The following is a 23,154-nucleotide window of genomic DNA, read 5'->3' on the forward strand; positions in this document are numbered from 1 at the left end:
ATCATTATCAGCTGATTATTATTTAATGACCTATAACTTTTGGAATAACCCGCCCATTGTTGTTGTCTTCATATAAACTTTAGTTCTTGTTTACATTTCATCCGTGATGGAGAATTTTTTTAATGCGGATTGTGTTGACATCCATTTTGTGTATGTATTGGCCAACGGTAATACTGGATTAGCCTGTAGAATGTATGCTAACCGCTTTCCACATAGAAGACACCCTAACTAAAAATGTTTATATCAATTAGTAATCGACTTAGGATTCCCCAGTAGGAGTAACTTCTGGTTGGTTTATATCATCCAGTTGAACCCACACTGGGCACAGCAAAAACCGATGTGTCACTTTAATCTAGGCAACCTTACGGATGTCAAAGAGCGGCACAACACTTGGTGAGGTTCGTTCCCTAAGTGTCAAAGGTTCTTGCTAGCCTAAATATAAGGGTGTACCACCCCCTGTCTGCTTTGACTGGAGAGACTAGTTCAGAGTTGGCTTCCCCTTTAACCACTGTCACTCCAGAAGCATCGCAAAGATCCTTACAGGACTAGGTGCAATCTAAGCTTCTTGTCCTGAGATTAAAAAATCGATTCGGGGAAAATGGAAAGTTTTAAAAGGGCATGAGTGTTGCAGGTGGGCCTAAAACAGTTTGTTTAGTAGATTTTGAAGAAAATATACTGCTTCAAGTCGAAAGAAATTCATCTATTAGTATGAGAGCGATTGCAAATAATATATAACACATAAAAATATACAGTATATAAATGCATTGCACCACAACCTTCAACATACTTTTAAATTGCAGAAATTGTAAGCTTTTAATGCTTAGGATTATTCTAAAAGAGTGGAATGTGCTCGTTGGTTTTTACGGTAAGAAACTCATCAAATTTTCTAAAAAATGGACTATTTACATACACAAAACAAGCTTTAATCGTGAGGGGATATTTAATGTAAGAGTCCAAGTAAATCCTAATGCTATTGTCGAAGTGGGCATCAAATCAGATCTTCAATTATTGTGTGTTGGAATTTGAAATGATATGCTTATTGGGCCTCACATTCTACCTAACAGGCTGAATGCTCAGTCATATGTTGTGTTTCTTAGAGATGTTTTACCTGACCTATAAAATGTGCCTCTTCAACAGAGACTAGACCTATGGTTGCAGCACCAGCACATTTTGTCATTGAAGTTCGAATATATAAATTTAGTGTTCAGAGAAAAATGGATTTCACATGGCGGCACTGTCCCATAGCTTCCACATTCTCCATATCTTATTCCTGTTGTAGGCATAAAGGACCTTGTTGCTTGAACTGTTGAGGCACGAGCTCATTTCCAGGAGACAAATACTTTCCAAGATATCTGACAATCGAGTTTGCGACGCTTCAGACTCGGCAACGAGGAGTGGGGTTGCCGTTTTCAACACTTAATGTGATACTTTGTTTCAAAAAATTCTAGAAGCATTAAAAGCTGTATTGTTTTTTTTATCTCTTAAAAGCTGTGTTTTATATTCTTGTCATACATCTTGTACTAATAAATTTTTTGTAAATAAAACAAATTTTAGGTTAAGATAATTTATTTATTTTTAGTGAAAATATCAAAATTGATAGTAATAGATGCTTATTTCAGGTGTAAAAAGTAGTAATGGCACTGATTCCTTTGGTAAAACTATGAATATTCGTGTGTTAAATGTAAACAAAGGAGTGTACTCAGGAAAACTTAAATTTCTCTGTTATTATTTATCGTAGCACAATAAACTTGGTCTTAAAATGTTCATAAATAAAAACCTTCACCATGTTATGTTACTCCTATGTATTAACTAACAAATTTAAGTGTTTTAAATAGGGTAAATAACATAAAAAACAAGATGGACAGCAACTTAAAATCGGAAGTGATAATTTTATAAAACTTTTTTTAATATTGGTCTTTGTTATACCAACATGTGTGTAAAGTTTGAAGTTCATACCTATATCGACTTCAAAGATAAATATTTTTAGTAAAACACACAAACAGACAGACAGACAGACAGAAAACTAAGCGAGTCAAGACTATGGGTTATTAAATTTCTTGTATATTTTTTTCAAAAAACCCCTGGTGAAGTTTGATACCATAATTATTACTGTACATCCTGTACAGGTAAGGATTAACCAGGGAAGGGAGAAGGTTTTTGCTGACATTTAGGTATGAAATTAAATCACAAATTGAGTATCTCTTGCATTTAATAAAGTTATTCTAAAATGTAAATATAAATTACTATAAAAACGTAACTCACTGAACAGAAAATAGTGAATATAAAACATTCAATCAATAATCCAAGTACTATAACATTGTATATTAAATAATTTCAAAACGATTTTTAACATTTTGTTACAGAGATTATTAATTTGTAGGTCTCAAGTTCAAACATAAAATGGATCAAGTAATTCACAGTTATAATTCTCAATTAAAATGCTATCCTGAGAGTCACGTAAATAACAATTTTTAAACTTGCATTCTTGTTAATAGTAAAAAAATCAACTATTCACTATTTTATACAACACAGTAGGATTACTGATTGAGATTCATCAAGAAAACTGTGATCCAAAAAGTGGACACACAGAAGCAACTCAGTTCATTCCATCTATAAAAAGTAAATTATACAACATACAACATCTTAAAAATAACAGTAATAACGCAAGAGTTGTGCTTATTTTAAACCTGCAAGACAAACTTCAAGCTATAAAAAAATATATATAAATTTTACGACACACTTATTCTAACAAGACTTCAAAATTTGTACAGCTACTTTCAACTAACACACATTTGGAATAAAAGATCATAAATTTCACTATACTGACATAAAAACTGTATACAAGACTCGGATGTTATAATACTCGATATTTCAATGTACAAGAGAATTGCTTGACATAGTCTGAGGAAGATGAGCGGAAGCGATGTTGGAGTGGCCGGTTGTGTTGTGGGGAAGGTGGGGCTAGTTCTGTCGTTTAGTGGCAAGCAGCTGCTTCACACTGAATGACGAAAGGGTAATACCCAGGCCAGCCAACACGATGGCCGAATGCATCACAAGTTTATCTTGTGGCGTTCTTACTCCATTCTGCAACAAATGACAACCCAGGTGTTCAGTTATTATTATGACCCAAACAATATACAATTTAACACTTCTATTACAATTGTGTTTGAAACCCAATTTTTATAAACAGAAAAATAGAACTTTTGAAAATATGTGTATACTTTTCAAGCAAACTCATATTTTTTCTTATTTGTGAATCAGCACAAAGATTACACCCAACAACACGACTTTAATATAGTGCGAGTACCAGTTCTATTGGTGTGAGGAAGTGTATATGGAGGGTGTGGGGTTTAGAGTCCGAATCACTCTGAGTCTGGTAGTGATCATTAAAGTCAATCAACTACGACTTGTAATATCCCTGAAAGTGTGAATTACAGTAGTGTCATGATCAATTTGATTCTTGTGACCATTACTTTTGTGACTGGTAAATTGTGGCTCACATGCAAAAGAAATGTTACAATGGTGGTATTGGGAAAAAACTTAAAATGTGGCTTTTACAACCCACATGGAACCTACTTTCCAAACAATCCTTCATGAGATAATTTTACAAATTTTGATTCAGCTTACATATTGTAAAATTACATAAAAATGTGGGGATGGTTTTTTAAACCAAAATGTTAACGCCTCTGCTAATTTGTGGACAATAATATAGGGAATATTTGTGAGTCAATAGTATATATCTACTACATTTTGACACATTGTAGAAACAAAATTTGTAGAAAACAAATCCAGAGCATCACCCAGTTTATATGGCTGAAGCTAAATAGAGTTTTCTAAGACTTCACAATTTACTGTTAATATTATTATTTGCTGTATTATTTCAACTTGTTTACAATGTAGGCTTTCTTTTGGCTTGAATACTTCTTTGGTTCCAATAGCCTAGTCCACCAACATAAACTAAATTTTGTTGTAATTGTGTCTAATTACATTTTTGGTAAAACGATAGCTGTCATTGTGCACATGTAAAATGTTAATTTACTTAAAATATAATTTGATTACTTTATTAGAATAAAAACTCAAACAAAAACAATTTTTAAGCTAAAATGTGCACCATGTAATCAATATTCCTTTAATAATTAAACTTTAAGTACAATTAAAAGTTACTGTCTGAAACAAACCCATTTGCTCTCTAAGACAAGCCATGTATCTCAAGCTAAATTCTGGACCATTATAAACTTTTTTTGACAATTTAAGTAAAAAGAGTAAACAGATTCTTATTTACAATTATTGCAAAAATTTGCAAATTTATTTGGTGACAGTAGTTTTTAAACACCAAAACTACTTACTTGAGCAACATACTTTATGGTTTTGAACAAAATCAGTATTATGTACACACTGATAAGGCCTTGATGCTGATACAAAGCAAGTTGATAAACAAGCATGCAGTTTGGTGATACCATACCACCTATCGTTGTCATAGCTCAGGGCAAGTTTATAATCAAGCACGAAGTTAAGCGATACCGCCTAGTACTATCTACCAGGCGTGCTCGTGTTGCAAACGTGACTACACAATGTTTCTGGTTGTCAAACATTTCTGCCTATTTGGAAGTACTGTAAGACACTGTAATACGTACATCATACGTACTGCGATTACATTGTCCAGAACCACATGACCCACTTTGACCACTTCTCAATATTTATGAGAGTTATTAAAAATAGTTTACTCCAATTACATCAATAACAAATTTTGGTAGCTTGAGATGAAAGTTATAAAGGAATCGCCGTAAACAAAATGATATCAATTCAAAAGGTATGAATCCATTGTTTTTCAACCAGTTGGAAAGTTCCAAAAAGCCTTGCTCTTTGACACAATTCAATCCCCCCTCGCCTGCCAATAAAAAGTAAACACTTTAATGTTTGCGTGGTTTCAAATCAATGCTCAAATTAAATTTAAGCTGCCCAAGACACCTAAAGTGAACTCATGTTATATTCTTTTACATCACTGAATAAATTTGAGAAGCAATTCTGTATTTATTACTAAACAACTAGATTAGGGGGAACAGGCTAATTCAGAGTCACTAGCAACTAGTTTCCTCTGCTGTCTTTGGAGTTGGTTACTTTACTTCATTCATGACATTAAAATTTGGCATGTTATAAATAAAATAAAACACAAAAAATTAATTCAATTAAACAGTTACTTTTTTATTAATTATACATATAATTAATAAAAAAATACAATATCTTTTTATGTGGTAACCATTACCAAAGGTAAACCACTATTTGGACTTTTGAAAAAAATTAATTTATATAAAAATTTAGCGTTTGTTTCAAATTTTGTCTTCATGTGTAAAATATTTTGGAACAGATTCAATTATAGTGTTTAGTTATAATCTAGTCTTTCAATATAAACAGAATTTGAAGAAATTTGGTTTGACACTTTTTTGTAATAATTAGAGGAAATCCCTGTAAGATCAATGGGTAATAACTTTTATGTATTTCTAATTTGAACTCTTTCTGTAAAGTGTTGCCTTGTTGAAGAATAAGCAATGCTTTGTTGTTCCCAGTGATGATCCCTTGACTCTTCCAGTTTCTTAGTTTAAAGATAAAGACTTCATTGACTGTACAGTGTGAGTGCTTTCATGTTATCTTGGCCTTCATGCTCAGAAAATAAAGGGCTACTAGCATTCTTTCAATAGTATTTCAGCGTGGTGTTTTTTAGGGTGACTTTTTTTGGGGTGGGTAAAGGTGCATATTTTGATTTTACCAAAAATATGAGGTGAATATTTTATTGATAGATTTATTTGATCTCTTCAATCTGGTTTGTCTCTTTCAATGATGCAAAATATATTTGTTACAAATCACATATTTTTAATTAGATACACATTATGTAAGCAATAAAAACTGTCCAAATTGCAGTATTTCCTATTCGATTACTGTATACAATTAATACTGACCTGAGCGTAAGAGAATCTCACAGCATACTGGAGTGAGCGCGACAGATGCATTGCCTTGAGCTCACCGTTTGTCACCCTGCAAAATTGCACTCTTGGTAAAATATTGATAGATAATCCTTACGTTACATACTAGAAACAAGTTTACAGCATTCAACAAATCAACATTACATTAAACTTAGGTTTTAAGATATTAAGAACTTTAAGAATATGATACATATGTCAATATTTAGAATAAAATGTTCAAATGCAGAACTTCTTGTAGAGAGTAAGTAAAATTTTGTTTCCCAACAGTACTTAAAAAACACAATAGGCTACATTTTCCTAGGATGAATTTTGCCCAAAATGAAATACAATCTCCACAATGATAACTGTATTTTCCACTGCACACATCTATTATCCGACTGAGATTCAAGACTTTAGCTCTGGTCATAGACTTTAGTCTTTCTATTTCAGATCATTTTGACCCTATATTGAAATTATTTTTCCGTTTTAATGATTTTGTAATAAGCTAACGTGTACTTGAGATATAAAATATATTGTTTTAATATACTGGCTGTCCAAAACATTAACCCAGTCTGAAAAATGAACTATGGCATGGACTGATAACGAGCTACATAAATAGCTACAATCTTGTCTGGACGAATGCACATTTTATCACAAAAATTTACCTCTTACTGTACCGAACCTTCTTCATCTTACTCTGCTTATTAAGTTCCTTACGCAGGTCAATAGTCTTTGGGGAATGGCAGAATAAGCTTAAAGAAAGAAATTGCCTCTCCTTTAAACTTTTGTTACTATAGATAGATTAGTAAGGCAAATTGACTTTGAGCGAGTGACCATTACATAAAGTATGAGGTGCTGCCACCAGCATTGTTACTGCAAAGGCTACTTCTCAGCAGATAGTACAATGTCCTACATGTTTGAACAAAACTAGTTGTGTTATTGCAGCTCACAGGGACTTCATAAATGAGTGTGGTTAGTAATTTCAATCATCCTAATACAATTTTTGAACAGATAAAATAATTAGTGCCATTCCAGAAATATGGTGCCCAGCCCCAGTATAACAATTGCGTAGCTTTGGACATTGTGATGCCCAACTGCATGAACACAGGATTCCAAAACAATAAACCTAATACTTCTAGTTATGTTAGTTAGAATATGTTTAATGATCGGCGTACGTACGATATTAATCACTTTTAAGGGCAACCTGTATGGTATTGCACTAAAGTATATTTGTAAATGACATGTGCAATTAATAAAGTGCTTAAGGTAAAGAGGAGGTAAAACAATTAAAATACTACCAAGCAATCTGGAAGAGTTTGTGAATTACTACCAAATAATTTTCCTGAACTGGTGCAATCAACGTATATTGAGGTGGATTATGAAAGTACAGAGTCATGCGCAGTTACAACAAACGTAAATACATATCGAGATAAGTAATAATCTGTTAATGCTGTGGTGTTATTGAAGCCACTTGACCTTTCCTTCATTCATAAAGTCTCCACAATTCATAACTGTCTTATATAACCAGTGTTTGACACTTCACAACACTTATACAAATCCTGTAATACAGTGAAGCCATTATGGATATTCCTTCATTCATAAGTCCACCACAATTCATAATTAGTTACTCATTTGCCACTGAAAATATAACTTAAATAAAACTTCATTACTTAAAATGTTTAGAGAGAAAAGATATTTAATATATATTTATATATGAAGGAATGTTTCAATTCAGCTTATTAAAGTTATATATTATTATTGCTTTCCATTAGACTAATTTATTGATATAACAATGTGGTAGTGTGCTTTTATTTATAAAATGCCCTTTTATGCTCAAAGTTAGTTTTAAATTACAATTATCACTATAACTATTAAGAACATAGAAAGGCAATTTACAAATTTATTTTGGGTTCAGAAATTTAATTTAGCCGTAACGAGAATTAAGTATAGGCCTACAAAGAAGTGGCATTTTGAAGTAGTATTTACAAATGGTTTAGTTACATTAATCAATATTTTAATTTGATTATTGAAAACACAACATATTTAAATTTTTTAATAGTTATATTGATAATTGTAATTTAAAACTAACTTTGAGCATAAAAGGGCATTTTATAAATGAAAGCACACCACCACATTGTTATATCAATAAATTAGTCTAATGAAAAGCAATAATAATATATAACTTTAATAATATGATAATGTACAATATACACCATTGTATTCACTAATGACTCATTTCAAAAATTCCATCACCTATTAAAAATGTGTTACCTTCCTCAAATAGTATTGACTAAGCTTCTTGTGACAATTATTCTTCTTGTTGAAAATTTCTCAGAGAAATAATCTTAGCGTATAGAAGAAAAAACTGTAATAATAGTTTTATTCTACATTATCAACCATTCTAGAAATGTAATCACTTGTGAGAATATTTTCTGACAGCGAGGTTTACGAAAGACATTTTTTAACTCAATTAGAGCTTTAAAATAAATAATATTTGTTGTACTTTCAGAATATTCATTGAAAAATAAAAAACATTTAATCAAATTTATCGTATGTAAAATCTTTATTATGTGATCGATAATGGATTGAAAAAATTGCAATAGCAGACAAAATATCTAACGTTAGGATTAATATTAGTAAAATTCTAATAAGATAAAGCATGCAAGCGTAGAGCAATTATCTTTTCAACTGTTATCTTGAGAGACAGTATAAGAGGGACACACGTGACACAGAGAATTGTCAAGGACATACAAATGTGATAACGACAACAGCCGTGCCAAGTACGTCACTGTCGCACACGTTTGGCAGGCACCATTGACTAAACACATATCTTGGGCCTCCACCTCCTGATATGAGTGTGTACAACACATGTGACTCAAAGTGGAGATTAAGACATGAGCTCTTGCTACACATGTGATGGATCTCAACATCAAGAAGGAAATATGTATGAAGCCTAATACGACTCCTGGGAGAGATTTAATAAGTCACGGTGAGGGCAAAGCGAATGTGATTTCCTCACTGAATGTCTATCTTTACAAGCGGACCTTCTCCTTGTTTATTTGAGAAGCTGCCAGACTGGGTTGGAAGTTGGCAGTGATCAGAAGTCTCTGTGACCTAACGCCATGGAACGCCTTGCAAAACAAACATGTTTAAGTAGTTTCAATCACACCCTCTGACCACATTGGATTCTAACTTGAAATTTATGTGCCACGATAAGTCTTGACCAAAGTCTTTAATTGATAACTTTGCTGTAAATAGTCTCAAACTGGGTTAAGCGAGATACAGGGCTTAATGAATTGTCTAAGTTTTATTGCTCAAACAAAGTTCTAAGTTCTGTTCTTAACATGGTAGATCACCTTCCCAATCAAATCTAAACAGTTTAAGTTATAGGGTTACAATGTTACATGGCTCAGTGAGGCATGACTTAAAAGTAAACATTTAAAAACAGTTTTTTAATTTCAAAATGGTAACAGTATTTAATTTTAGATGTAAAACTTCACAAACCAAACAAAATAGCAATAAAACGTCAAATAACAAAAATTTTTTTTTAATGTAAAATATTTGCTACCTAGTTGTTATGAATGTATAATAAAGACATCACTCTTTACCTATTTGGAATAATATTTTATGTTGCTTGAACATTTTTGGTATTATGTTAGTTTACGTAAGAGATGACATACAAAGAATGCTGTAACTGTATTTATAAGTAGTGACTTTTGGTCAGACAGACAGACAAAAACAAGATAAAATCCCATTTTCGTAGGAATTTGTTTTATTTGCATGCCATCAATCACTCCCTCTAAACGTGCTTCATAGACACACTGCTAGTGTTACGAAAGTGAGAGAGATAGTGGAATTGTTAAATTTTGTATTCAAACGGGATCTATAGAGTCTGAACAAGTGTAGACTGAACCGGTATAAAGTGGATACATTGATCACAAATTTGATAATCACGGGCTTTACGAGACCTAGACTAGCCCAACTATTATCTTGTTGTTTAGTGACAGTCATGGGTACAGTACAGTGAGATGGACTTTAAGGAAGTTTTTATGTCATTCAATCTTGTTACATTGAAATACTTAACACATCCTATTTGTTTTCTGCTGTAGTTTTAATGAATTACATCACAAAATAATTTTACATCAATTAGAATTCAACATTATTACATAAGAAACTAACCGTTTCTACACCACCAGAGATTTTATAAAGTTTTGGTCATTGATAGTGTTATACACGCTTCCAACATTAAAGTTTACACAAAATCAAACTTCCATAATTTTTACAGGAATTTTAATGGAGGTGTCATTCTAAAACCATGAAATGTGGTAAAAATGTTAATATTTGAACAGGTTTTCTTCAAACAATGCACACATATTTTGCATATCAATCGACTGATTGGTACTTAACTTCTTAACAGTAGAGATTTTCTAAGCTTCAGTTTTTAACAAGAATATGTTGAGTGAGATGAAATGGGAAAAAGTAGTTATTTTTTGTATCAAAGAATTAATACAAAATTGTCCAGGGTATAAGCAAATTAGACTGAAAATGTAAGTATTAATTGAGGGTAATTTTCATGTACTCTCTCTATAATTAGGGTTGCACAGCTTGAACACTTGCTACTAAACCAGGTACCGGTTACAAATCTGTAGCCAACCTGTATGCTTTATCCTGTGATTTTAAAATGTTTAAAACTATAGAATTGGCCGCCACTTACAAGATATGACCAATGATACATTTTGTGACGAAAATCTATTTGGGCTGCAGACATTAATCAACATATATTTCAGGTATATTGGTCCTAATGCTATTAGTGAAGGTAAAGTATGACAATGAATCAGGGGATTTCAAGATGGCTGTGAAAATGTTTATGACAAAGCTTGTTCAAGACTAACCGTCTGTGATCACCACCAATTTCCTGCGACTGAATTTAAAATAAGTGAGGACAGAAGATTCATGATTATCACAGTATTTCCAAGTAACCTATCTTAGTGACTTACAACGTTGTGTCTGAAAATCTTGGACTTTAAGACACAGTGATTTCATTGGGTCCCTATATTCCTAACTTGGGACCATACAAAAAAAGGAGAAGCGTTTACATGACATTTTTGACTTGTTATGAAGAGGAAAGTGATGGTCCCCTGTCGATTCAGAATGATCAGAGGAGATGGAAACTTCGGTATAACATATTACCTCTTAATTGAAGCAACGATCTATAGAAAGAAGGAACACAAACATATCCTATTGTCGAAGACAAACAGACATTCAAAATGCTAGGTAATGGTACATTTATTAAAGGATAGACATGGTATTTTGCTAGAGGACTTTATGCCCCAAGAAACAACTATTAATGCAGAAACGTGCTGCACAACCCTGACTCGTAAACAAAGTATTTCAAACAAAAAACACATTATGTTGGAAAAAGATATTTAGCTTCTTGATGAGAACACCAAGTTTTACTCTGCTAAACAGACCCACAGTTTAAAAAGTTTTTGGCTGAGAAATTTTGGATAATTTATTGTACAGTTCTGACCTTGCACAGACTGAAATCCAACCTTTTCTGCTTCCCAAACACCACCATGACAATAAGTACTAACAACAATGACAGAGAACTGAAAAGTGTTGTGAATTCTTGGTTATCGCAATAGATAGCACTTTGGAATGAAGAGGGCTTTTTTTAACTTTAGCTGGAAGGATTAACAAGTGACTAAACAAAGAAGAAAACTGTGTAAAAAGTACAGAAAATATACAATAAAAATATATGTTTTCTTTAGTTTAATAAAACGATGTTCTAACTTTAAAATCTGAATAAAATTTGGCCCCAGTAGTTAACCTCTATAAATTCACTTACATATGAACAATTATACAATCTATATATAATTCAAATTTTGTAAAGAAATACTTTTCCAGTACTAAGAAACCCAAAACAGATGTTTAACACAACATACAAAATTACTGTATAGATGGAAGCAATATTTGCTCTCCTATTTATTTTCAGGAGGGATAAGTGAAAAGTTCTTATAAGAAAAGTAAAATATTAACAAAACATGCCAGAATGAAAGCTATTGCATGTTGGATACTGAATAAGTCATGATACACCACATTTTGCTCTCACTATAGAAATCTATTTTTAGTATAAATTATAATGAACAGTCTATATGAATTGATATGGCTCATTTAATAGCATAACAGAGTTAAACAACCTTAAATAATTGTTACTAGAGTGATACAAATCAAACTCTTCTCATGTCATTATTCTCGTTTTATAAAATCTTTAAATTTGCATAACAAATAGATCTCGGTTTAATTTAAGATTTTCCACAGACCTAATAGGCTGTCTATCTGATAACCATGATAACCATCTGATAACTACCGTAAAAACTACTCACTTTTATATTTTATGAAAGCAATCTGTATTGTTTATAAAACATTTTATATTTACATTATTATTCACTACTTATTATATGTTTTACCTATCTATCGCCAAATTGCTGTTTATTAACTCTGAGTTCAAGCTATTTTACATAAATATTTTACAGAAATGAAGTTGAACTTTCTTGTCAATACAGTTAAATGCAGCCTTTAAATATAGCCGTAGATAAACTATTATGCCCTACTAAGAGTACGCAGTTAAGTGTGAATACTAGAGACAATGTGTTACATAAGCTAGCTCACCGAGTAGCAGTGGTGTGTGTGTGGAGCTAGGAAGAGTCAGAGAGATACTGGTGAGGAAGTGAAGGCCGTACAACTACGACTCCTGGGAGAGATTGAATAAGTCACGGTGAGGGCAAAGCGAATGTGATTTCCTCACTGAATGTCTATCTTTACAAGCGGACCTTCTCTTTGTTTATTTGAGAAGCTGCCAGACTGGGTTGGAAGTTGGCAGTGATCAGAAGTCTCTGTGACCTAACGCCATGGAACGCCTTGCAAAACAAACATGTTTAAGTAGTTTCAATCACACCCTCTGACCACATTGGATTCTAACTTGAAATTTATGTGCACGATAAGTCTTGACCAAAGTCTTTAATTGATAACTTTGCTGTAAATAGTCTTAAACTGGGTTAAGCGAGATACAGGGCTTAATGAATTGTCTAAGTTTTATTGCTCAAACAAAGTTCTAAGTTCTGTTCTTAACATGGTAGATCACCTTCCCAATCAAATCTAAAACAGTTTAAGTTATAGGGTTACAATGTTACATGGCTCAGTGAGGCATGACTTAAAAGTAAACATTTAAAAACAGTTTTTTAATTTCAAAATGGTAACAGTATTTAATTTTAGATGTAAAACTTCACAAACCAAACAAAATAGCAATAAAACGTCAAATAACAAAAAATCTTTAAAAATGTAAAATATTTGCTACCTAGTTGTTATCAATGTATAATAAAGACATCACTCTTTACCTATTTGGAATAATATTTTATGTTGCTTGAAAATTTTTGGTATTATGTTAGTTTACGTAAGAGATGACATACAAAGAATGCTGTAACTTCAATGATTTATAAGTAATGACTTTTGGTCAGACAGACAGACAAAAACAAGATAAAATCCCATTTTCGTAGGAATTTGTTTTATTTGCATGCCATCAATCACTCCCTCTAAACGTGCTTCATAGACACACTGCTAGTGTTACGAAAGTGAGAGAGATAGTGGAATTGTTCAATTTTGTATTCAAACGGGATCTATAGAGTCTGAACAAGTGTAGACTGAACCGGTATAAAGTGGATACATTGATCACAAATTTGATAATCACAGGCTTTACGAGACCTAGACTAGCCCAACTATTATCTTGTTGTTTAGTGACAGTCATGGGTACAGTACAGTGAGATGGACTTTAAGGAAGTTTTTATGTCATTCAATCTTGTTACATTAAAATACTTAACACATCCTATTTGTTTTCTGCTGTAGTTTTAATGAATTACATCACAAAATAATTTTACATCAATTAGAATTCAACATTATTACATAAGAAACTAACCGTTTCTACACCACCAGAGATTTATAAAGTTTTGGTCATTGATAGTGTTATACACGCTTCCAACATTAAAGTTTACACAAAATCAAACTTCCATAATTTTTACAGGAATTTTAATGGAGGTGTCATTCTAAAACCATGAAATGTGGTAAAAATTTTAATATTTGAACAGGTTTTCTTCAAACAATGCACACATATTTTGCATATCAATCGACTGATTGGTATTTAACTTCTTAACAGTAGAGATTTTCTAAGCTTCAGTTTTTAACAAGAATGTTGAGTGAGATGAAATGGGAAAAAGTAGTTATTTTTTGTATCAAAGAATTAATACAAAATTGTCCAGGGTATAAGCAAATTAGACTGAAAATGTAAGTATTAATTGAGGGTAATTTTCATGTACTCTATCTATAATTAGGGTTGCACAGCTTGAACACTTGCTACTAAACCAGGTACCGGTTACAATTCTGTAGCCAACCTGTATGCTTTATCCTGTGTCTTTAAAATGTTTAAAACTATAGAATTGGCCGCCACTTACAAGATATGACCAATGATACATTTTGTGACGAAAATCTATTTGGGCTGCAGACATTAATCGACATATATTTCAGGTATATTGGTCCTAATGCTATTAGTGAAGGTAAAGTATGACAATGAATCAGGGGATTTCAAGATGGCTGTGAAAATGTTTATGACAAAGCTTGTTCAAGACTAACCGTCTGTGATCACCACCAATTTCCTGCGACTGAATTTAAAATAAGTGAGGACAGAAGATTCATGATTACCACAGTATTTCCAAGTGCCTATCTTAGTGCTTTACAACGTTGTGTCTAAAAATCTTGGACTTTAAGACACAGTGATTTCATTGGGTCCCTATATTCCTAACTTGGGATCATACAAAAAAAGGAGAAGCGTTTACATGACATTTTTGACTTGTTATGAAGAGGAAAGTGATGGTCCCCTGTCGATTCAGAATGATCAGAGGAGATGGAAACTTCGGTATAACATATTACCTCTTAATTGAAGCAACGATCTATAGAAAGAAGGAACACAAACATATCCTATTGTCGAAGACAAACAGACATTCAAAATGCTAGGTAATGGTACATTTATTAAAGGATAGACATGGTATTTTGCTAGAGGACTTTATGCCCCAAGAAACAACTATTAATGCAGAAACGTGCTGCACAACCCTGACTCGTAAATAAAGTATTTCAAACAAAAAACACATTATGTTGGAAAAAGATATTTAGCTTCTTGATGAGAACACCAAGTTTTACTCTGCTAAACAGACCCACAGTTTAAAAAGTTTTTGGCTGAGAAATTTTGGATAATTTATTGTACAGTTCTGACCTTGCACAGACTGAAATCCAACCCTTTTCTGCTTCCCAAACACCACCATGACAATAAGTACTAACAACTATGACAGAGAACTGAAAAGTGTTGTGAATTCTTGGTTATCGCAATAGATAGCACTTTGGAATGAAGAGGGCTTTTTTTAACTTTAGCTGGAAGGATTAACAAGTGACTAAACAAAGAAGAAAACTGTGTAAAAAGTACAGAAAATATACAATAAAAAAATATGTTTTCTTTAGTTTAATAAAACGATGTTCTAACTTTAAAATCTGAATAAAATTTGGCCCCAGTAGTTAACCTCTATAAATTCACTTACATATGAACAATTATACAATCTATATATAATTCAAATTTTGTAAAGAAATACTTTTCCAGTACTAAGAAACCCAAAACAGATGTTTAACACAACATACAAAATTACTGTATAGATGGAAGCAATATTTGCTCTCCTATTTATTTTCAGGAGGGTTAAGTGAAAAGTTCTTATAAGAAAAGTAAAATATTAACAAAACATGCCAGAATGAAAGCTATTGAATGTTGGATACTGAATAAGTCATGATACACCACATTTTGCTCTCACTATAGAAATCTATTTTTAGTATAAATTATAATGAACAGTCTATATGAATTGATATGGCTCATTTAATAGCATAACAGAGTTAAACAACCTTAAATAATTGTTACTAGAGTGATACAAATCAAACTCTTCTCATGTCATTATTCTCGTTTTATAAAATCTTTAAATTTGCATAACAAATAGATCTCGGTTTAATTTAAGATTTTCCACAGACCTAATAGGCTGTCTATCTGATAACTACCATGAGGTACTCACTTTTATATTTTATGAAAGCAATCTTGTGTATTGTTATAAAACATTTTATATTTACATTATTATTCACTACTTATTATATGTTTTACCTATCTATCACCAAATTGCTGTTTATTAACTCTGAGTTCAAGCTATTTTACATAAATATTTTACAGAAATGAAGTTGAACTTTCTTGTCAATACAGTTAAATGCAGCCTTTAAATATAGCCGTAGATAAACTATTATGCCCTACTAAGAGTACGCAGTTAAGTGTGAATACTAGAGACAATGTGTTACATAAGCTAGCTCACCGAGTAGCAGTGGTGTGTGTGTGGAGCTAGGAAGAGTCAGAGAGATACTGGTGAGGAAGTGAAGGCCGTACAACTACGACACAGGGGGACAGACAGTTAAATATAACCTAACCCAACAGTCATTACCAAGGCTGGTCAGATGACACTACCGGCATGGCGCCGCATCGCGACAGACATGTCACGTTATTTAGCTTATCGGATCCTTCATGATAATAATACTGCAGTTGTTACAGATTCATTTACTTGACAAATTTACCTAATTCTCTTTTGTAACATCCTATCACTTAATCTCCAGTACATAGTACAGGCCAGTTTGCAACGATTAAAACAAATGTTAAAATTGATTCTTAGTGGAAACATCCGTTTTAGGATCACTCGGTTTTAAAAAGTACTTTTTTGTGAAAATCATAACAGAAAACAAACAATATGTCTGTACATTTAAATGTACATGTAAGCACAGGGTATAATAAAACAAACCTACCAGTTTTGAACAAATTTGGCATATACCTGGAAACCTTTCTTTTGGGTACCACCTTTTGGGTGTTATAACCTTCTGTAAAATACAACGATGGCAAATGTCCAAAATACCGTTATCCTTTCTTATACGTTTACAGATGTTTACTCAAAAATGTTTTTTGAGCTAAAAATTAAAGTGTCCTAAAATAGCTTACAAGTATTAAATTTTGATGCCATTGAGATCAATATCTAATAATATTATATGTTTGCACATGTAGCAAATATGATGAACTGATGTATCAGAAGTTAAAAAATGGTTTACATCACATTACCGTGAATTAATTCAATAAAATGTTTAGGAAATACTCAAGAGATAATAACAGTAAAATATAATGTTTTTGAAAATAATTTTAAACTTGAAGATCATACATTCTATACCTACATTCATGTTTGCTATTAATCTGCTACATTGACAGGAGCTAAATAACAAAAAGACGATATGACTCATCTTGAGTGCCACTTGAGTGGTTGTACAAAAATATAACCTATATAAAAAAAGTTTTATGCCTCAAAAGTTTCTTTTGAACATTTGTAATTTACATCAGTGAGTACTTATTACAAGAGTATAAGTAATTATACTTATTGTAAGTACTATGAATGTACCATCTATGTACATATATATTTTCAGATAACAGTATATTCTGAATGTCCATTTATTGTCTGTTAGGTTAAAAATAAAAGATACGTCTTGCAGATTTGAAATATAGCCATTTCCTAGAAATTCGATAATTTCCTTTAAATAGTTTCCAAGTTTTGGTTTACTTTGTGTATTATTGGAACGTTCCAACGTTTTCAAGAGGAAACATCATGTAATGGCCATTAGATGCTGTGAATAATTGTCTTTAGAGATAACAAGTATTAAATTTTAATGTAATGTACAATTTAAACTACACACATGGTATGATGAGCTTCATGCAATATTTTTACTAGTAGATCTACTTAAGATTATCCCCAGTGGATATTTAAATTTTTAAGTTTTTCAAAACACAATGGATGGATTTTGTAATGTAAAAATGCAAATAGATACAATTGTAAATGCTATTTTTATTCAATTATAACTATTTAAATCTTTGTAATTATTAATAAAAAATGGAATATTTGCCAACAATTCTCAATTAAAATAATACAATAATTATTTCGTACATAAAATGACAATTTAATAAATAGATTCTAAAGAACATTTGAAGGTAAGGGTATACGCAGAATGGTCTACGAGCTGAAAGCCAATCTGAACACACACAATATAGTTTTTCAGAGGAATTTCCTCTAAAAAAAAATTACCGTCAGATGCGCTAGTTATAATGGGGACAGAAACAAAATTGTATTAAAAGGGTTAAAAATGTGTATTATAATTTTTAACTTTACACACGTAAAACTCTGATGTGGCTTTTGGCTCCTGGAATACAAAGAAAGAAAATGTGTACTATATTTTATACTTCACAAAATTCTAGGCCCCATCAGGAATGACATCAGACGTAAACAGCACGTCACACTTCACAACATTCTGTAGAACGTTTTAAAAATAGACAAAAGAATTCGTAAAGACGTTTAAAAATTTTTCCTGGGTTCCCACAACACCTTTAAAATAAGAAGCACAAGTTCTGGTGTATGTATGTCGCATATGCCTCAAAATAGGACTGTAATTATTATATAAAATGGTCTTGTCTACAACGGTAACAAACACGTCATGCCATTGAGCGCTATTCCTGGTTTTTCGTGGCAATGATAATGTATTGGCAGCTACCCAAAGTTTGGGATGTCATGTGAACAACGGAGAGATTAATGTGTGCAAGTGAAAGGTTGAATTGAAGATTAAACAAATCTTTGATACAGTTTGTTTGTGTGCTGATCTCTTTCAGATTACTTGGTTTTTATCACCAAGTTAATAAATATTAATTTTAAACAAAGCACAGCTGATAATTTCACTTTGAGGAGTTTAATCACTAATACTGACCAAAACAGAGTTTTATTTCTTTAATTTAGTTGAATTTGGTTTATTAAAACAGAAAAAACATTACATCACTTTTAAGCATTTTCAATTTATAAAAAATGTTAAATAAAAAAACACCATGCACACACAATGATGTAGAGATAATATAATGTAAGTATTTTTATGTAAAAAAATGGAACGTCCCCTAACAAGTTTATTGTCAGCCGATCTAGTTTTGGTTGGGTTTTAAACGGGAAGGTTTCATCAAAGATAAAAATAACAAATAATAGATTTTTCTCAGGTCTTAAGTTTTTAACTTGCCATATTTAATATCAACCACTATACACAAAAACAATACTTACGTCAGCATCAGACATCACAATAAATAAAATGAAGATTGAGACTTTCTTGGCTAAAATAACTTTATGAAATTTTTCCTTTAAATATATAATTTTGCTTGAGAAAATACACTAAACTAATGTCGAAGCCTTGCCTCTTCAGAGAACAAACTATTATACTAAAACAGTAATTTAAACTTTGACCTTTGGCTTTTTAATTAATTTTAAAGTTTTATAAACTTTGAATTTTACAGCAAAACAGTACATAGTACAAGTAAAAATACGTAAACAAGTAATACTTAACGTAATGCAGTTTCACATGCACAGTATTGATACTCTGCCCTTAAAGATTGATAATAGATACACAGTCCAGATGCACCGAACTTTGATTTCATGTCAATATATAGGAAAGTTCAATAATTCATTCGTATTATCATATTTATCTAATGGTAGCTTTTTCGTTACAAGGTGTACACATGATATAAAACTAGTTTTAAACAAACAATAAGTGAATTAAGCAATTAACAATTATAGTACTTAAATTCCCATAATGTATCATTTTATTTTGATTTTACTGTGATTAACATAAGGAGAATATAATTATTAAATGAAGAAAGGAATGTACCATTTATTTATTCATCCATTCATTCAATTTATATGATCATAAATAAAATTTAACTATTTATTAATATTAGACTATATACGTTTATTTTCCATTTCTAACTGGTAAAATACAATTGTACAGTAATTACAATGCAGTATAAAAGTGTTTAACCTATGTCAGACATTTATCAAAATAGAAATATTGATGAGATCCAAAAATACCCAACTGAAGATAAACCTAATCAATCAATCAATCAATCATCAAGTGACACATTCTGGTTAATCGACTATCATTTGTAGGTCGAATATATCAATTTTAGAGATAAAATAATAGCCTTATCTTTTCTTACAAACATTTTTCATTAAACTTTGAATCATTTCTATCTGTAAATATATTCATAAAATTTTAACCAAGGTAATCAATTACTTATTAACATAAAAAAGATTCACTTTAATAAACAACATATTGAACATCAACTTGCATTAATTTAACTCTGCATTACGGTTTAAGTAGAACACACCTTAAAAGTTTAACTGATATTGATTCATAAATATATTACTTAAGTATTCACAGTGAAATGTTAGGGGAAAGGCATCCACTCGGTGATAATCCAGAAATAGTTGTTTACAACTTAAAGTCCAAATGTAATGATAAACAGCTGAGTATGTGCTACAGGAGAATTTCTTACTACAAACATCATAAATACAAATTAAATTACTCTCATTTCTAAATTCATTTTTACAATACATGTGTTCAAATTCACAATGCTTGAATGCAATATTAAGTAATGAAAAAAATACCTTTTGGCATAATCAACAAACAGTCTTGAGTAACTCTGAATAATTCAATTGATTGTTATTTATTTTGTTGTAATATTATTTTTAATTCATAACAGTTTAATTCACCTATTTTTTTGAAAAATTATTTACTAAAAATATATTGCATTTTATTTTTTCTTGAAAATATATATTATATTCTTCGTTCTATTGCCAAAAAATGAAACAAAAGTTATAAAACTCTTTTAAATTATTATTGAACATAAAAAAGTGCAAATTTACAAAAATTAGGCGGGTAATTTAAGGGGAAAACATAGTAAACTATTTACGGCACTCAAAGGCTTAAATTGGCTCTTGAGCTTTTAAAGCAAAATTTGTGAAATAATGTCCTTATTTTAGCTGTTTTCGCCTCATACAAAATAGTTTAAACTATGTACAACTTGACTTTTGCAAACATTTGGAGTTAGTCATTTACTCATTATGAAATACTCAGGAAAAAGAAGCATTACCACAAATATTAAAGTACTTATCATATTGAAAAACCACCTTTCAAATATCATCAACATAGAAGTTTTCCGCTTGATTAACTGCAACACGATAGTATTGACACCATTGTCATTATCGCAGTACAGTAATTAAAGATGTTTTTTTAGGTGAGAAAACATACGGTAGTCAATAGACCCTAGATTGGGGCTATATGGAAACTTATTAGGATGTCCCCAGCCAAATGTTGTGACAAATTTTAAGTTTGTTTTGCCACAAGTGGATGGGCATTGTCATGCAGCAAAACAATCCTTTTTATTGATAGTTAAAACGTTCAATACAAATTTCATAGGCAAAACTTTTTGAAACTTAATAAAACTCGTCTGATAAAAAATAAATCATGAAATGTCTATTCACTCCGTTTCTCATCAAGAACATTCTTAATGCCATCTTTATGGCACAGCTCTAACCAATTTGCGTGCCATTCTATAAATCATTATGTTTGCACACTTCACAATTTTGACAGTGAATTTCAACCGCTTTCACACCTTTAGCACCAATAAAACATATAACCACATGTATATCACAGTCAGTATGATTCTCAATTGACGGAGGTATTTTCAATATGCAGAAACAGATGTAGACACTAACAATTTTTGCCATAATTGCCAAAAATGGCGGGACACTAACCGCAGTGGCTGAATTTCAAAATGGTACTTAACTCTCCTTGCATGACTTATATGAGTTATTGTACAAGTTTTATTTGTTTTGAACAATTTAGGAAATCTACACTGTTATTTGAACATTTAAATTAATATCCGAAGCACAAACTTGGTATTGTTCATTGATATCAATTTCATTGTTACATTTTTCTGTTTAAACCTCTTCTTTTCCTCCAAAGTTAATCAGTTCATCAATTAAGAATTTGGTGCTAACTTGTTGGATAAAAATAATTACAAACTGTTCAATACACATTTTTATTTAAACGTTTAATTTGAGATATTCCAAATATTATATCAACTCTTATTTTTCAGCTTGTGAAGTCAATAAACCTCATATAAAGAAATCCTTGTTTAAAAATTTTTAATGTAATACATAATGTAAGTGATTACACTGTGACTAAGACGAAATATATTTATATTATTGTGGAACGAATAAAGGGTTAAGCTAAAAGCTAACCATAGAAATGAATCGTTAAGAGAATGGAGGCTAACTAAGTAAATCTCACTATGAGTAAAAAACGTTTGACGATAGACTCGAGTGAAGACACACCACACCCATTGCAGTATCAAGTAACATATCACACTTCACATCTTGCTCTTGTATCGTGTTTCAACTGAAAACCTACCAAGCAAGGCTAACCAGCATTAAACTTTACTATAGTTTATCAATGTATAAAAATAAGTATAGTATGTTTAAATTAATCCAACTTTTTGAACATCTATACTGAAACCAATCAAATTATAAAAATATTTAAGTGAGATGAGATGTAACATAATTTAATTAATTAACCAACTACCTTCCACATCCAACATTAACTTATTTTTATTAAGATAATGGTTTCCTTTGAATTGTTTTTAGTATGTTATTCCTATTTTTAGTTATATATATATTCTTAATTTTTACCCTGAATTCTGTAAATTTATTTCAGTAACAAATATCAAACAAAGAAACATAAACCTACAATGAACGATGTTGAGGGCATTTTAGGGAGAGATAAGAGCTTAGAAACACAACAGAAGAGAGAAACAGATTCTTTTAAATCCATAAAGAAAGAATTCTACAACTATCATTGGAGCACACTGCACAACAACAAACACAATGATTCATGGCAACCTACAACCAGTCTCAATCTGATCAGATATAATTAAAGGAAAGTAGGCAAAGCCTGGCCGTTGAGCAAAGATGCACCCGTAGCAACCTACAACCAGTCTCAATCTGATCAGATATAATTAAAGGAAAGTAGGCAAAGCCTGGCCGTTGAGCAAAGATGCACCCATAGCAACCTACAACCAGTCTCAATCTGATCAGATATAATTAAAGGAAAGTAGGCAAAGCCTGGCCGTTGAGCAAAGATGCACCCGTAGCAACCTACAACCAGTCTCAAT

General features: G+C 31.4%; 1 protein-coding gene across 1 annotated transcript; it reads right to left on the minus strand.

The window, feature by feature from the left end:
* Positions 1 to 2,191: 2,191 nt before the first annotated feature.
* On the minus strand, positions 2,192 to 8,842 carry LOC124369904. The gene is made up of 3 exons (XM_046828066.1): positions 8,709 to 8,842; positions 5,955 to 6,030; positions 2,192 to 3,084 (listed from the first exon to the last, which is right to left on the minus strand). The coding sequence occupies exons 1-3, from the start codon at positions 8,825 to 8,827 to the stop codon at positions 2,962 to 2,964; spliced, it is 318 nt and encodes a 105-aa protein (XP_046684022.1). The 5' UTR covers positions 8,828 to 8,842; the 3' UTR covers positions 2,192 to 2,961.
* Between the last annotated feature and the right edge of the window lie 14,312 nt (positions 8,843 to 23,154).

Source organism: Homalodisca vitripennis, chromosome X (genome assembly GCF_021130785.1).
Source record: "Homalodisca vitripennis isolate AUS2020 chromosome X, UT_GWSS_2.1, whole genome shotgun sequence".
NCBI classification, from domain to species: Eukaryota; Metazoa; Arthropoda; class Insecta; order Hemiptera; family Cicadellidae; genus Homalodisca; species Homalodisca vitripennis.